The 16984-nt window shown below is 43.9% G+C and overlaps 2 protein-coding genes across 16 annotated transcripts in view; one reads left to right on the forward strand and one right to left on the reverse strand.

The window, feature by feature from the left end:
• The window catches only part of PRPF4B (pre-mRNA processing factor 4B), a 28658-nt gene extending 24928 nt beyond the window's left edge, over positions 1–3730 (reverse strand). For all 9 annotated transcript variants that reach the window (XM_048508426.1, XM_048508425.1, XM_048508423.1 and 6 more), the window contains exon 1: positions 3584–3730. In XM_048508426.1, coding sequence (XP_048364383.1) covers positions 3584–3696 — 113 coding nt within the window. In that variant the 5' untranslated portion in view covers positions 3697–3730. The remainder of the gene's footprint in view (positions 1–3583) is intronic.
• A 12-nt stretch (positions 3731–3742) lies between these two features.
• On the forward strand, positions 3743–15939 carry LOC125439349. 7 transcript variants are annotated; one of them, XM_048508431.1, is made up of 5 exons: positions 3743–3813; positions 7761–8031; positions 10818–11384; positions 12125–12205; positions 13276–15939. In XM_048508431.1, the coding sequence occupies exons 3-5, from the start codon at positions 10835–10837 to the stop codon at positions 13725–13727; spliced, it is 1083 nt and encodes a 360-aa protein (XP_048364388.1). In that variant the 5' UTR covers positions 3743–3813; positions 7761–8031; positions 10818–10834; the 3' UTR covers positions 13728–15939. The 7 variants fall into 7 exon arrangements, with proteins under 7 accessions (XP_048364388.1, XP_048364387.1, XP_048364386.1 ...); XM_048508430.1 differs by lacking the exon at positions 3743–3813 and adding an exon at positions 6371–6485; XM_048508429.1 differs by lacking the exon at positions 3743–3813 and adding an exon at positions 6854–7017 and having other exon boundaries at positions 10721–11384.
• The last annotated feature ends 1045 nt before the right edge of the window (positions 15940–16984 follow it).

A 16984-nucleotide genomic window follows, 5' to 3' on the forward strand; every position in this document is an offset into this window, starting at 1 on the left:
GCTGAGATATAAGATAGCAAAAGCAGAATCAGAGATATTTGTTACAGATACCACTGTTACAGATAGAGATGCTGAACGCCACCATGGGTTTCCCAGACAACAATTCCTTCTGGGCCATTCCTCCCACAGCCCAAACTTAACCATCATATGACCTGCTGCTAACCAATTATTACCCTAATCATGCACCATAATTGGTTTTCCATTTCATTCTTTATATGTATGCCCCATCTTTCCTCTAGCACTGGAAGTAGATGCAAATGTTTATAACTGGATTCCAGTTATAAAATAAGGCCTATACTCATCTCTTATGAATTACACACTATACCATTTGTTAACTTTGAATGAATTGTACATTTATTATTAGAATGAGTCACCTAATTTATACACATATTCATTAGGGGGAGGAATATCATCATTGTTAAAGTGTTGCTATAGGGTAGAGCAGACCAAGATGTAAATCCACTCAGTAATTAAGTTCACTACTGTCTCACCAAAAAAAACCCCCAAAATTGTAACTTCATTTGCCACATGCTGGACTGTCTTTGTTTTAGAATGCTCCGTCTGCGTCCTAGTCCATCCGTGGCATTAGAACCCAAATGGAGAATTCTAAAACTAAGAAGGTCCAGCATATGACAAATGAAGTAACAATTTTGTTTTTTTTCTTCTGCAGAAAGAGAGTAAAAGTACCTTCAGACCAGTCACCCACTGTCAGTATACACACAGTCAATGAAAGCATCTCAAATTAAGAATGAACAGAAACAAATGTTTCTTTGTATTTGCTAAGCAGTATATGGCTTACAGAAATATTATCCAGTGCAGTCATCTAACACACATCAAAGTTGTAGTAGTGCACTGCCGACCCGGCAGTGCCGTAGTAGAACGTTGGCACGCCAACGGACCTGCGGCCTTGCCGGTTGCATCGCACCCCCACTCCTCATCCCCCCATGAGTCACAGGTCGTGAACTGTCTGGCTCAATCACCGGGCGCAGGGACAATGATCTTGCCCCCAGGTGAGGATTAGGCTCAGACGCGTACGCTCCTCTCCGCACGTAGCCAGATGAGATCATGCATCACCTGATGATCTCCCGACCTCCCGCTCTCCCGGAACTCCCCCCAGTCCTCCCTCCTACACGCCCCCGATAGAGTAACAATAAAAGGTGCCAGGAACCGGCAGACGGGAGATTCGCTAGGAACACGGACCTCCGGTCTCCCGCTGCTGGCGATCTCCACCAGATGTTATCTCCGCGTCTCGTCTCGTTCTTACGCTGACCACGTGGGTCGACTACAAAAGTCTGTGCTTGTTACATGTTTGTCCCCTAAAGAACCGTTTAGGCATTGGGTAAATAACTTAATTTGAAAACAGTTCTGATTTTGTGAAACAATTCCTCCACAAACTGCATCCCGCATTCAGAGCTGCTCTTTTGTTCTGTAGGATAGGCAAATTTTATTCACATTTACTCAGCAAAGTTCCACTGAGTTCAATGGGCCTCACTCCAAATTAAGCCAGAATAGAATTGTAGGTTTAGAATCACAACACATAGATGGTCTGCCTACCGTCAAAAGTCTACCAGCTTTTTCCTGAAGATTAAATAAGTCACGTATAATTCAGCACAGGTTAGATATCTCCCTTAGAGATAACATTTCTCATTGCTGTTCTACAGTCAGTTTGATTATGCAATGGCTGAATTTGTGCATCACAAGCCAAAATTAAACTGCAAAGACACTGTTTGTTGCTATGGCTGCAAGTTCCCCTCTCAGCATAAGACCTTGACTGACCAGATTGATTAACCTTCAACTTTACATGATATAGACACTTTGGCAAATTAGAATCAGTTTCCCCTCACAAACAAGAAAACTAAACTTTGCTTAAACTCTAGTTTATAATTCTACCCTGAGGGTAGTAAACAAACTTCAATTCCCTAAAGCGTTTAAATCTGCATATTAAGACAAATAGAGGCTAGGTAAAACAGGAAAGTTCCCAATCCAATTTCCTGCACAAGAAGGGGTGAACATGGAAGCAGAGCAACAAAGCTGCACTGGTAACCAATGCCAACAAACCTGTTTAATTAGTTTGCTACAATGTCAGAAAGTAGTGTTTACTCACAAACATCTTCCAATCAGGAATTATTAGAGAAGATTGGGAACAAGGGATACGTAGCCTGTCTAGTATGAGTTTTGGGGAGAGTAGAACACACTTCTTTGGAGAGCTGATTTATAAAACTATAATCTAGAATTAAAGCCAATCAATTACCTCAGTAGTGTTATAACTAATTTTCCAACCCAAGTGCACACACAGTTCATTCCATTTATCCTGGATGCACTTTCTTAAAAGGCACATAAAACAACTTTTATATATTATCTTTCAATGGATTGTACTGGAATGTAAATGGTAATGTTAATAGGCGTTTTACAGGTTTAATGTTCAATGTTTATTTAAATGTTTAATGTGTTTAATCTGTTGTAACCTGCCCTGAGCCCCTCAGGGAAAGGGCGGGATAAAAATGTGATAACATAAATAAATAAATTTCTAACTTCACAGTTGCATCTTTGTCAAGTACAGCAGTGTAATGTGAGATTTGTTTTTATGTTGCCAGCAGATTTTCAGACACACACAGCGCTGCTTTTCTATCAAGTGAGATCAGTACAGCCTACTTTGAATGACAGGTCGGGTCTCCTAATACCTGCCAGATAAGGGCCTTTACTGACGAGATCAAAACCGATTCTTTCGGCATGCAAAGCACAGACACTCTCTAGACATGGCTCTTAATTTCGGTTTTAGATTTCAAGCATTCATACCCAGCTCATACTCCCAAAAAAATGTTGTATGAAATAAAGCATTTTTAACAGCGCACTACATTCTGTTGCAACCATTGTTCAAACTGAACAAGAATTGAAGCAGTGTATGACTAATAATATTACATTTTTACAAGAGAACGCTGTGAAGCAGAAAAACACATAAACACGGACTTGTAAAAAAAAAGATTCCTAACAACAAATTGAGAGCCTGTGTTGACGACTTCATCAGGACTTTCATGTCCCAGTTTCCATCTGATGAATCCTGTAGGAACATACATTATGTTAAGGGGCTTTGGCTAAACCAAGTTAACCCAGTTATTAAAAATGTGCAAAAGCCACTGAAGTGGAAAACATAGCACTCATCGTTACTGAAACATCCAACAGCACACAAAAATAGAAGTCGGGGAGAGTATACACGAGGCATTATCCCCACCAGCCAGGCGAGCCTAGGCGCTTGAGCTCACTACCAGACCCAGCCAGCGGCCTTGTTAGTTTCTCCAATTTCACGTAAGCGACACAGCACGGCAGCACGGCGAGGAGAATGAGGTCCGGCGTGGCGGTGAAGGAAGGGCCCCCCCCCCCCCCCCCGCTCTCCGTTCTCGAGCCCCGCGCGCCAGGCCCGATCGAGGCCTCCTCGCGACCGTTATAACCGCCCAGCGGCCGAGCGCGCGGCGAGGCTCTTCCTATGCTGGGCCTCCCCACTCCATTTCCAGGGCACTCCGCTTTCCCCTCGACGACGGGCAATAACGAAAGGCCCGCCCTTTGTTTCGACTGCTCTTCTTCTTACCCGTGACCCGTCAGCCCTGACTCCACCATCGCTGCCGCGGCCATTTTGAACTTCCGAACTCCTTTTCCGCCGCCGCTGCTGAGCGCTGAGGCCGACCCTGGGCCGTGGCGCATGCGCTGTGAGAGCCTCCGCTGAGGCAGCGGCGTAGAAAATTGCCGAGCATGGCACAGCCCCGCCTCAGCAGCCGGAACTGAGCTAGACGTCGCGCGCCCGGAACGGGAAAAGCAAGGGTAAGTTCGGATTTCTGGGCATGGTCGGGGGTACATCTAACCGAGAGCAAGACTTCCGGTTCCCAATTGAAAAGGGACTATTGGCGGCTTATTGAACAGAGGAAAGAATAACTACGCCATAACGATACTGTGGCGAGGTCACCCCATTCGTCATATTATTTTACCCACTCTGTTTCCATTTTTCAAATGTATGCCGGAAATGAGGGATGTAGATTTTGTTTATTTATCTCTATGGTTTCAAGTAATTCGGAGATCCGATAATGGAACGTTCTGTTTTAGGGAATGTCTCTAAAGGACATCCATCAGGCGCAGGCGTAGAACGTTCCTGGTAGTTTCTCAACGTTTGCAAGATTGATAAAGAGAAGAATAATTGCTCAGCCCAAAACGACGCACGTGTATAAGTTCATTGTATTCAGCGCCACATGCTCCCAAATCGCTATGCATGTAGCTGTTGAGGGATAATTCTTTGCATAATCACTAAGTAAAATGCCCTCTTAGAGTAGAGACCATTAGTTAACATGTAGTGAGCGGGTCCTTATCACGCAGAGGTTTTAAGTAAGGTATTTTTTTTTTAAGGAACATACTTGTCTGCTGGGGTTTTGTTTTGTTTTGTTCCAACAGAGTAATTTAGTCACCTTTTAAAAGAGACTACTGAGTTGACTGTTATTGATTGGGAGTGGATCAGCTAAAGAAAGTGCTGTAGAGTGCACTGACATGGGCAACAACAACAAGATGTAGTGGTGGCCATTGGTTTAAATGGCTCATGACGACCACCAGACACATCTCTCACGATATAGTTCTATCAATGGCTATTAGCAATGATTTTACATTTATGATTTTACATTTTATGATTTTACATTTTATGTTTTTATTACTATTGATTGTTTCCTGATTGCTTACTAGACCTATATGACAATCATTAAGTGCTGTACCTTATGATTCTTGACAAATGTATTTTCTTTTATGTACACTGAGAGCATATGCACCGGAGACAAATTCCTTGTGTGTCCAATCACACTTGGCCAATAAAGATTCTATTCTATTCTATTCTATTCTATTCTATTCTATTCTATTCTATTCTATTCTATTCTAGCTAAGTGGAACTACCATTCTCAGAAGCAGTGTATGATCCTGAATGCAGCTGACATATTGGGGAATTTGCCTTGATGCTCTGCATGGGGCTTTCTGGAAACATCTGGCTGTCTGTTGTTAATGCAGAGAATCCAAGATTCTGCATCGTTTTCAGAGCAGCCCTGTATAGATATGCCCCACAGAATGATTTACAAACTGAAAACAGCAAGAATGCCATCAATGGGCTAGTTGCCATTGACATGTCTCCTAAATAAATGGTACTTATGAGGTTTAAAAAATGGGAAAGGTGGGTGCTGCACTCACCTTTCAACAGAAGCATGCAATCCTAGTCATATTGTATTTTCATTGGATGCCTTGTGCTGTCTGATTGAACTGTTTTGTGTATTTTGTGAGTCTCAGTGACGAAGGCAAACCATATATGAAACAAAGTAAATAAATAAATAAATTTGGCATTTCATTTTGTCACATTCTTTGCTTTTGTCACATTTTGTTGCATTCTTTTACAGCACTATATCAACATTAATAGGTCCCATCCAGCCAAAGTGAAGGACTTTCAAATTCTACTGTTTCGATAGAAGAGATTAGGAGTAATCCTAAATGAGCCCACTTATGCGCAAATCCCATTTTATTCAGTAGGAAAGTGTTCTTACAATCCAATCCATAGGGCTCCAGTGGCCACGGATGGCGTCACTACTGTGCTGCTGCACTTCCCCCAGAGGGCTTGCAGGCGGGAAGGCAGCGAGTTGCAGAAACTCTCTTAGCAGCCTGAAAGCCGTCCATAAGGCTAAATGGACATACACCAATCTTTGGGGTGGCATAAATTGGAGGCTGCACCAGGGGAATTCACTTTCTGACCTCCGGGAAAAAAGGGGGGAGGCACAATCAAAAGTGTATATGCTACATTAATGAGGTTGTGTACAGATTGGCCTACGTTTCAGTTACAAACATTGTTTTGATGGTTGACTGTTGAAACATGTGCCAATCTGTGCACAACTTTCTGGCCTCCTGCAGCTTCATTGTCCAGATTATGTCAGCAGCCGTTTTTTGCATAAATGTTTGCTTTTTATCTGCTGAGATGGCCATATTAAAATTATATAAGTAGCGGACCTGCAAGGACTTTCAGGAGGCATCTCATTCTCTCTGCGTCCGCTATTTCCTCTGTCCCTTCCCTAAAATATGCTACAGCGTCTCCCCTTTTCCTGCTTCAGTCTTTCCTTCTGACTTTCCAGCTAGCCAGCCTACCCCTACCTCCCCCATCTTCAGCTTTTCTTCTGACACCTGGGCAAACGATGGTCCAGTTGTTCAGTACCAGACAGGCTAGATCCAATCTCATGGTGGGGCACCTAAAAGTATGTAGGGGTTGCCTATTTTTTCTCTCTTTCCCTTCTCCTCATAACCTCACTTCTCCCTATTTTCTTCTCTCCCTCTCACTCACCTACCAATCTACCTTTTGTTCACCCAGCAGCAGCATCATCTACATGGATTATTTCATTTATGTCATGTGATTCTCTACAATGGGGACCCAAGCAGCTTCCATGATTCTCCTCTCCTCCATTTAATTCTTGCAACAACCCAGCGAGGTAATTAGGATGAATATGTATACAAATGGAAATGCAATATAGCACGTGTGTTTGTTTGCATTCTAGTGAACAGACACACTCTCAAAGAGGTGGGATTGGAGGAGGACGCTCACTTTGTCTTCTCATTAGCACGCAGTTCCTTCTAAATATATTTGCAGCTGCAAGATCAACCTGAAATTTAAGAAAAAAAATTCAGTGAAGGGTCACAGAAGCCGTGGCGCTCTGCAAGGACACTTGACTGTGTTATAGTTGCAAAACATAAATGTGGGAATCCTGTGTGCAGTAATTTGTACAGACTCCCTGAAGCGCTTTAAAGGGCGGGATCTAAACCTGGGCAAGAGACTTTGGATTTTAAAGTTGGGAGGAGAGCGGAAGCGGATTGAAACGAATGGGAGGCATCCCCTGCTGAGCGGAGTGGAAGAGTCCTTCCTCTCTCTTTCCTCTGTTAAGCTCTCGTGGAGAAGATTTGCAGAGATCTTGTGGACGCTTTCTCCTGTGCAGAGTTGGTTAACAGAAGATTCTCGTAGGTGTTGTAAGTCTATTTTCGTGGAACTTTTGCCATGGACAACAGAGGCATTTTTAGTGGCCATGTCTCTCGCATGAGCAACTGCGAGGAGGGGCGAGAAGCTTTCTAACCTCTATTGGCTCGCATTTTGCAAGACAAAAGCATAAAGGGCCTCTGTTAGCCGTCGCCTGTTTTTGTGTTGTAAGGTTCGATTACCTCCTTTTAACTTCCCAAATCGCTACTTCCGCTCCCAAATAAGCAGGAGACACTGCTTGTCTATCTTGCCTTGTTCAAGCCAAGAAAGGAATCATTCTGTAAATGCTAGAAGTAGTCTGCTGTGGATTGGAGGATCTTTGGTATGTTTTGTGTGTAGATTTTGGGGGTGGGAGTTGGTTTAAATATTTGCAGGTTTGTTTCTAGGTTTTTAGAAGTTTGATGTGATGCACTTGGAGTTGCAGTTGCAGTGATTCGATTTTGCTTATCAACAGTTATTTCAGCATAACTCTTTGCAATTTTTGACTGTGCCTGTCCAGTTTTCTTTCCAAATTAAGATGCAGTTTTTAACCTATAGTTTTAACAGGTTGCTTTTTTAAAGATTAGAAAACTAAAGCTACAATTCTAGTTGTGCCAGATTTAGCAGAATAGAACAGCTAAACACAGTGCTTTGATTATGTGTTGCTGCATTGCAGGGGGTTGGACTTGATGGCCCCTGTGGTCTCTTCCAACTCTATGATTCTAGGACAGATTTCTGACTCTCATTTCTCTTACAGGCCTGCGCACGTCTACGTTCTAAAGGCACACAAGTTTAATTTTACAAGTCACCACATAACGCTCAAGTTGCTTTAAGAAATTCTATTCTGTTTTTGCCATGATTGACTTTTGTCAATTTGCTAGTCTGGTGTACTTGAAATATGCAAATGAAAACAGTGATCAAGACAACGGTGCTTGCTACACAAGAGATGAAAGTTGTTGAAGACTTTCTTCCCTGAAAACACCGAACATCTTTTCCCACTGTCATCTGTATTCTGGATGCAGTTCGAGGTAAGTAATAGGAATATTTACATAGGTCCAAGGGGTCCAATTAGGGTTTTCTCAATTCAATTCAATTCAATTCAACCTTTAATGGCATACAATTAGGGTTTTCTCTTTGTGAAGCTGTGTTTTGTTTGAAAATGCTTCAGTCATTCCAAATTCTTGGGCATCAGTACAGGGCATAGCTTGTTGTGCCAGCAGATTCAGAAGTTTCTTTTGCGTCTGGCTGCATCCACGTGGCCGGGTTTCCAGGTATTGCTTTCGTTGCCACTGCAAATGAATGGAGCAGCCACACAAATGGCTGAGCAGTGAATTCCCACCTTGCTCCAGTCAGGGTGCAGCTTCCCCTCCCCATTCTTGTCCAGACAATCTGGATTAAAAACTGCCTGTACTTTCCCCCTTATATCTCCACAACAGAGCTAGCTGAAAAATGACTTTAAAAAAAATGAAAGCTGGGAATTCAGAAAACCTGGTACATTGTGGCATTAGATTGTTCTAACATTATTGCAGTGGTAATTACTAATTAAAGACAAAGCCATGGCAAAACCATTTCGTGGCACCGCAGGAAAAACACTGGTTGCAAGGAGCTGGAGTGTACAGAACTATCCAGGTGGCCTGCAAATCTGTTGGACTGGATTTTTTTAAAAAAAGTAATAATAGGATAGGTTTGGGAGTGATTAGAACACAGGAGAGGAAAAACCCAGAAAGTGGACATTTAGAGGATGGTAATGTGTCCATGCTGTTAAAAAAAAAGGATGCTCCAGTTTAGAAGCAAAAGCAGAGCAAAAAATCCCTGTGGAAGCAGCCTCAGACATGGCCAGTCTTTTTCTCAGCAATAAACTACAACATTTGTGAGCTGGTAAGATGCATGAACAGGATATTTGCTTGTGCCTTGGGGGAAATTATCATTTTCGTGCCCTAATGTTTGTAATTCGAGCAAGGAGAGTGTCTTTTGAATCATGGCATTTGCAGAAAATACAGTTGTCCTAGCTACTTTTTCTGGGACTGCTGTGGAAGTTCCTTAGATAGTCTTTGCAAAAGAGGTATAGGAATCTGGTGGTACTAATGACAAGTAATATATCCCCTTTTGTGGTCCTTATATTTTTTTTTTGGAATCGAACCGATTCTTGACCACTTCACAGTGAGATTAACAAAACTCCTCAGTCTGTAACAGTACAATTATATGCAGAGTTACTCCAATGTAAGTCAACTGAAATGAATGGGCTTAGACTGAAGTAACTCTCCAGATTGCACTGAAAGTCTTTAGTCTCTTTTGTCGCAAAGGGGAAATGCATACATCCACAACAAACAGGGGAGGAGACTGTGGTGCTGCCCCGCTGCCTTCACAGGCTTCTTCTTGATGCAGGAAGCCCAAAAACAAAAGCAAATCCTGGCCATGGTGGTGGTTTGGTTTCTGGGGCTGGGTGCTGTATAGTGCCTGCCCATATATCTGCCCCCCCCCCCCTGCATTTGCCCCTTATGCCAGCAGGGTGGGCACTTGTGTTGGCTGGGCTGTTACCTTTTTTAAAACTGGAAGTTGAGAATTTTCAGAGAATCCTAGGCCCTTCCGCACACGCAAAATAATGCGTTTTCAAACCACTTTCACAACTGTTTGCAAGTGGATTTTGCTATTCTGCACAGCTTCAAAGAGCACTGAAAGCAGTTTGAAAGTGCATTATTCTGCATGTGTAGAATGAGCCCTAGAGATTGTTTCAAGTTTGTAAAGAGATGTCAGTTGCTGCTCTTTGTAAAAAAACTTTTCGGTGGTGAGAGGAAATGACTGTAGGGGGACTTGGACAGGGACGATTACCTGGGACTGGGGGGATTTGGACTTGCGCCTCTAAATCGGCGTTGGCTTTGCTGCTGTTGTTCCATCACAGCAAAGGAGACTTGGAAAGGTTGCAGGAAAGACAAGAAAAACCCAAGAGATGTGTGGAAACGCTATAGTTCTGTAGGAAATTGAGGAAAAAAACCAGTTCCAAACAGCATCCAAGCCAAGGCAAGAGATCAATGAGCAAATGGCCTGTCTCATTTCATCTTGCATTAGATTTTATATTCATTCTACTTTTCTGCTGTTGTTCGGGAGTGTCTCACACCCATTCTGAATGAACGTATTGCTCTCTTGTTTGAACCTGATTTTACGTTAGCCTCTTTCTATTAACACTGTGCCACGGTGTGTTCTTTTTAAACCTAGCTGAAGATTGATCTAAATTCACTAGAGATCTGCTCACCCTTGATTAGTTTAGATACATTTGTATGGGGGAAAAAAAGATTGCAAAGGGTCTGTTGCCGTAAAATGACGCAAAAGCTCCTAGGTGCTCTACAGAGCAGCTGTGTTTGTTTTGATACAAACTTTTATGAACTTTATTTCGATAGGAGCTTCTTCATATCTGCAGAAATGAGATGTGATTCACAAAGCATTTTCTCAAAATAAATATTGCCAGTCTTTAAGGTGCCATTGGACTTTATTTATTTATTTGATTTTTATCCCACCCTTTCCCAACTGGAGTCCACCTGAAGGTAACTTTTGTCTGCTTATGATCTACAGTATCTGTTGAAAACATCTGAGAATTGATATCAGCGTGTAGTTATTTTGTTTGAAATGGCACCAGTCTGAAAATGGTACCAGGTTGTATAGGACTAATGGATATTTCTGCTGTTGCCAGGGAGATCTTATTATGTCTTCCCTCTTTAACAGCTTATTCCCTCTGGTTGAAAAGATGTCGGAAGGGATTGTGAATCTGAGACATATCTCCACTTGAATTGTAATTCTGCCTTTTGACAAAAAAAAATAGGTTGCCGTTTCTACAAGATGAGTCGCCGTGGCAACAACTGGGCCTACTCTGAGGTAATTGACCTCCTGGATATATGGGGAGAGCAGAAGATCCAGAAGTTGCTTCAGAGTAGCTATCGCAATATGGACACGTTCCAGGTCATTGCGAGCGAGATGGCAAAGCGGGGGCATGAGCGTACGGCGCAAGAATGTCGAACCAAGACAAAAACAATGCGCAGGGATTACAAAAAGGCCAAGGACAGCTCTTCCTCTGGGAGCGGACGTATCACATGCCCTTTCTATGAGCAGCTTGACAGGATATTGGCTGGGGAGTCTAGCTTCCAGCTGTCTAAGAAGCAACGGAATATCACTCTGCCAGAGGAATCTTCAGGAGATACCAATTCCCCACGTCCCATAGTGGAGGGAGTGGAGCCAGTGATGAACGAGGACTACATGGAAGGTCAGGATCAGTGTTCTCCATATGAACAGTTACCTGCGGAAATCTCTGATTCTGCCACACCCAGTCCCATGTTCTACATGACGAGGGCAACATCTGCAAAACCGGCAAGCATGTCTTGGCCAGCAACAGGTAAGCACTGCGCTTGTATTCTCCTAATAGACCCCACTTCCATCGTAATTGTGTGCTTGTCCCTCTGCACTGGGGCTATGTTGTTTTGGATAGTTCCAGTTTTAGCAGTGAAAGGTTTTAACTTTAATGACAGTTATAGACCAGCAATATGAAGTGATGTAAAGAGTCACACAGCCAACAATAAAAGCAAAGGAATTACAAGGACAGCAGCAATAAAAGGAGTACAAATGCAAATAAGTATTACCCGTTTTCAAAGTGAGAAACTTGCACTTATTTATCACAATACTGTTTTTTACATACAGAACAACAGAATTTTGCCACAGCCTATGAAATATTAGGCTCTTTGTCCTCAAGCAAAATTCTGGTCAACAATACTCTGTGTAAGGTATATGGATTAAGTGTCCAAAGCAATATAACAGTTGGTTCCTCTCAACAGTATAAAATTCACAGTGATGTAATATATGTGTAATTGTCTCTATGCCCTTAGTACTGCAAAGGCCGCAGCGCAACTCCAGCAGTATATTTTGAAACCTACCAGATAGTACAGCCAAGGGAAAGGCATCAAAGTGTGTTCTAGAAAAGGCCCGACAAAGTTTAGGCAGGTGATAAACAGGATGCAGGAGATGTTTCTGTCTGTTTTTTTTAAAGAATCTGTATAGTGATGAAATTTTGGTAGTTAATGGCTATACTTGGTGTGTTTTATAACTTATGCATGTTTTTTTCTTTTCTCTGCCTACTAGAAGTTGATCACCCAGCTCCCTCTCTGCCATCTTTCTTCCCTGCTCATCCTGGCAGCTCATCAAACAAAGACTCAAGAATGGGTAATGCAGCTGCTTTTGAGATTTATTGATCTATGTCTTTTATCTATAGACTATTTTTCAAGGTTGCGGCCAGACAGCCTAGGGCATGCAGTGTAAAAGGACTAGAATTACTGAACAAGAAAACAGTGGTAACGAAAATATGCATACAACATGACATACCATAAGTAATGCAAAGGAGCAGCAGTGGCGAAGTGGTTAAGAGCAGGGGCACTCTAATCTGGAGAACCGCGTTTGATTCCCTGCTCTGCCACTTGAGCTGTGGAGGCTTATCTGGGGAACCAGATTAGCTTGTGCACTCCAACACACGCCAGCTGGGTGACTTTGGACTATTCACAGCTCTTTGGAGCTCTCTCAGCCCCACCCACTTCACGGGGTGTTTGAAGGGGGAAAGGAAAAGAAATTGCAAGCCCCTTTGAGTCTCCTTTCAGAAGAAGAAGAAGAAGAAGAGTTTGGATTTATATCACCCCTTTCTCTCCTGCATGAGACTCAAAGGGGCTTACAATCTCCTTGCCCTTCCCCCCTCACAACAAACACCCTGTGAGGTGGGTGGGGCTGAGAGAGCTCCGAGAAGCTGTGACTAGCCCAAGGTCACCCAGCTGGCGTGTGTGGGAGTGTACAGGCTAATCTGAATTCCCCAGATAAGCCTCCACAGCTCAGGCGGCAGAGCTGGGAATCAAACCCGATTCCTCCAGATTAGAGTACACCTGCTCTTAACCTCCTACGCCACTGCTGCTCCTAGAAAGAAGGGGGAGGGAATAAATTAGAAAAGCAGAACATAGTGCAGTAATTGGAAAATAAAACATACATACAGGAAGGAGTGAAAAGTCTACCATTTTATTTCCTTTTAAAAACAGCTTCCTGGGCCAGTCCATCATATTACACCCCTATTCCCTTTTTAGAAATGCTTTCCTGAACATTTCTGTTTTACCCTATCTGAGGAACTATAGAAGTGTGGGACCCTCAGGCAGGCTGCTCCACAGCAAAGAATGAATGTGTTCAAACTTCAGGCCTTTGCAGAGCATTTTCAGTCTCTCCTTTTTTTAGTATGCACTTTTGTACGTGTTGTTTAGTTTCAGATGTGACAATGCCTTCGTCGCCGACTTTGCTGCACAACTGTGAAGCCCTTTCTACTGAAGAGCGCCTCACCAGAGCCCGAAAGCGCCAAAGGAAAACGAGGAATGACTTGGTCATGGAATTATCGAGGATAGCAGACAGGAGGGTGCAGACGGCCACGGATCGGATCCTGTCCTCCCTGAATAGGTACGCCACAGCAGACTTGCAGGACCGTGAGAGAGACCGTGCAGACACTGCGCAAATCATCGCAATCATGCACCGCCAAACCGAACTGCTGGAATCTCTGGTGCAGATGCATTCCATCGAACAAACTCCTGTCTCCCCGGCGCCCTCATGGCACGCCCGGCCTCGTTCTGCCATCTCTCCTCCCTCTCGCTCGGCTGTCCCGAGGCGGACCCTCTTGCCCAGAGTGAATCACAGGAGAAGGCCCCAGAAGTATAGCCCCTAATTGCACAGAGGCAGTCTCTTGACATTATAGTTTTATAACGTTTCTTTCGAGTTCTTTGCTTTCGTTTGTTAGTACATTACATAAGGTGTGAACTCCCCCCGTCCCCTTTAATACTGAGAAGAGGTACAGTAATGAAGTGGTGAGCACGAGACAGTTTGTCTCTCCCATGTAACCATTTCTTGTCCTTTCATGGCTGATGCCAATTTTCCTCTTCTGAGATTTATGCAGAATGATTTTATACTATCCTAATGAACATATAGGTGAAACTGTGTAGGGGGTGAATATAGTACAATATAAACTAATGTTGAACGCTTAGTCAGTACTAACAGTAAGCTAGTTGAGGTGCAGCAGTGACTTAGCCCTTGCTTAGAGGGTTTCAGGCATCTGCATGTGGTCCCTTGTTTGTGGCCGGAATGCAAAGTTTTCTTGCCTGTGGGAGGAAAAGGTGCCTGATTCCTCCCACCTTCTGCCAGAGGCGTAGCTGGGCTATACTCCACTGGTGTGCACTCTGTTTTCCACACACACCCCCGGCAGTGCCCTGCCCCCCACCCCCACACATACCTTATTGAAACACTTCAAGCTGGAGAAGCGGCTTGTTCCCTACACTTCCCATGAGACCTTGGGACTCGCAAGGTCTCCTGGGAAGAGTAGTTCCCACCAGGCCCTTTTCAGCCTGAAGGGAACAGGCCGCTTCTCCAGCCTGCACTGTTTCAATGAGGTAGGTGTGGGGGGGCATTGTGTGGGGGGGGGATTTTCCGCTCCCCCAGGCATGCGCCCGGTGCAACACCCCCCGCTCCAGCCCCCTGGTAGCTCCGCCACTGCCTTCTACTTAGCATCAAAGGGCTAGAAACTTCCTTCCCAGCTGAAAATGTGACCAGCTGTGCAGAATGCCTCTTTGGTACTTCAGCTCTCAGGTGTGGTGTTGGCAGGCCAAGGACTGCTGCATGTGAGCTGAAGTAACTGGTGCACCGAGGCTCTGGGTGCAGATGTACCTTGCAGTTTATGTTAAGTCATTGAGATGAAATGGCTGTGAAAAGATGATGGCAGTTGGCTGCCAAGTGGTAAGAAGAGTGAAGAAGGAAGGGGAAATGACTTCTGGAATGAATGAAGTCAGGCTATGCAAGGCTGTGTGTGTGCACATATGCATATGTGCATTAGACTTAAAGATGGAAGTGGGTGGCCAGGACACTGCAAGCTAGTTTCCTTTGAGCTTGCAAAGAGGACCAGGAGGAGATGTAATCAGTGCAGGGGAGTGGATGGTATTGAATGCAACAAATGCAAACAGCATTTAAACTGAGCAAATGCATACAGCTGGTTTGTGTCAGCTCCCTCTCCTCAATAGCCCCCTTAATTCCCTAAAATGCCCTGAGATTTGGAAGAGGCTCCACAGCAGTCATGAAACTGAATGGGGGGAGGGGGGGCTGGCAGGAATCTGTCCCCTTCCCTTCCTCTCTAAAGTTGAGCCCTGCCTACGCAAGCATCATGGAAGCAGTGGATCCAACCCTGTGGACTTTAGGCAGCATAGAGATTAACAGGGCTTCAGTGCAGCAACCATTGGAAGGGTGAGGCCACCAAAGTTGCGGGAGTTCTGCTGGGGAGTAGCCAGGCAACAGCTTCCTCCAGTGACAGTAGCATTGAACAAGGAGGAGGAAAGGTTGAGAGAACTGCAGCTGGCCCACAGTCACACAGCAGGCTGTATGTGGAACAGTGGGGAATCAAACCCGGTTCCTCCACACCAGAATCTGCAGCTCTTAACTACTACACGACACTGGCTCTCAGTGTAAAAAGACCAGAACAGAATATCTCGCAGCAGAGGTATGTTTATGGGGGACTGCCTTATTGCCGTAGTTCTTTGTATCTCTCTTACTATGCAGCTGGTGCTAATCCCATGAGTTTGTCTAGACTAGCAGCAGTAAACACGCTGACTGGCAAAAGCAGCTGGGGTGAAACATGCTATGATAAATAGGGCTTTTACATAATGAAAAGCAATTTGTTTGGGCCTTCGCAAATTATAGCAGTGGGTTATATGGCACTTTCACTGAATGCAGAATTCCTTCTGTCAGCAAGAAATTAGGAAGGAATTGGGTTCTGTTAAGAGGCAGGGGTTTATGAGGGATGTTCTAGTTTTAGAATTGTATTGTAGCATTTTTTTGTAACAGCAAACTCTTTCTGCTTGTATTATGAGTTTTTCTTCATAAAATCTTGATTGAGACCCATTGTGTCCCTCTCTTTTTACGTTAATTGATATTAGCAGGCTACCTTCTTTCGAAAAGCATTAATTCTAAAAAGGTGGAAGCGGCAAAGGTTAAGTCACTGTTACTTCCACATGGCAATGGAGTAACAACATTGGAGTTTTCTTCATACTTTCCTTGCTTCAGTCCACACCCCATGGCTGTCATTTCCTCAGGCTTCCAGAGGGCTTTAAGAGATGAGTAGAACAAGACTGGATTTATACCCCACTTTTCTCAACCATAAGGGAAAGGAAATTGTAAGCCCCTTTTACAGGAGAGAAAGGAGGGGTATAAATCCAAAACTCTTCTGCTGCTTCTTTGCCTGAGCCTCTATGCCCCAGTGATGTTTCCATCCCCATGATGTCGTCCTCCTTTCATCCTGCTTCTGGGTTTCCCCCCATTTTGCTTTGATCTTAGTGCAATCTTTTGGGAAAGATCAAAGCACCTTTGTCCCCCTATGGAAGGGAATTTAGAACCTTTTACAGCTCGTATGCAATTTGGGGCTATTTCCTTTGCCTCAGTCCGTAAGGAGTCTTAAAGAGGCTTACAAACACCTTCCCTTCTTCTCGCCACAATTTCAAGGGGGGAAAAACTTCCAAGGAACACAATGGCTGGACATACACCATTTCTGGTTAGTGGGAAATGGATGTTAGCATTCCTAGTGTTCTCCAGAAGAGGGATGACTTTTGCTAACAGAGTATTGAAAGCTGTTTTGTTATTTGCACAATGGTCTGGGCTGTAATGCCGTGAAACTAGCACACTCTTTCTCCTTGCCACCCAAGATTATGTCCCCATCATAAGGAGAAAATTGAGTCGTTTCTACACATTATTCCTTAATTCAATAGCGTCTACAGCCCCTCTCTCTTGGTCTCCTGAATGAATAGTGAATACATTTCCTTTGTTCCCAGAGGAAATAAACCTGGATAGTCCAGTGGCGGCAGATAAGGCAATTTCATACTCAACAGCATTAAGTTATATTAAATTGGTACTCATAGAGGGAATTGCTACCAACAGAGAGAAGCTTAT

The sequence above is a fragment of the Sphaerodactylus townsendi genome, linkage group LG09, assembly GCF_021028975.2.
Source record: "Sphaerodactylus townsendi isolate TG3544 linkage group LG09, MPM_Stown_v2.3, whole genome shotgun sequence".
Taxonomy (NCBI): Eukaryota; Metazoa; Chordata; class Lepidosauria; order Squamata; family Sphaerodactylidae; genus Sphaerodactylus; species Sphaerodactylus townsendi.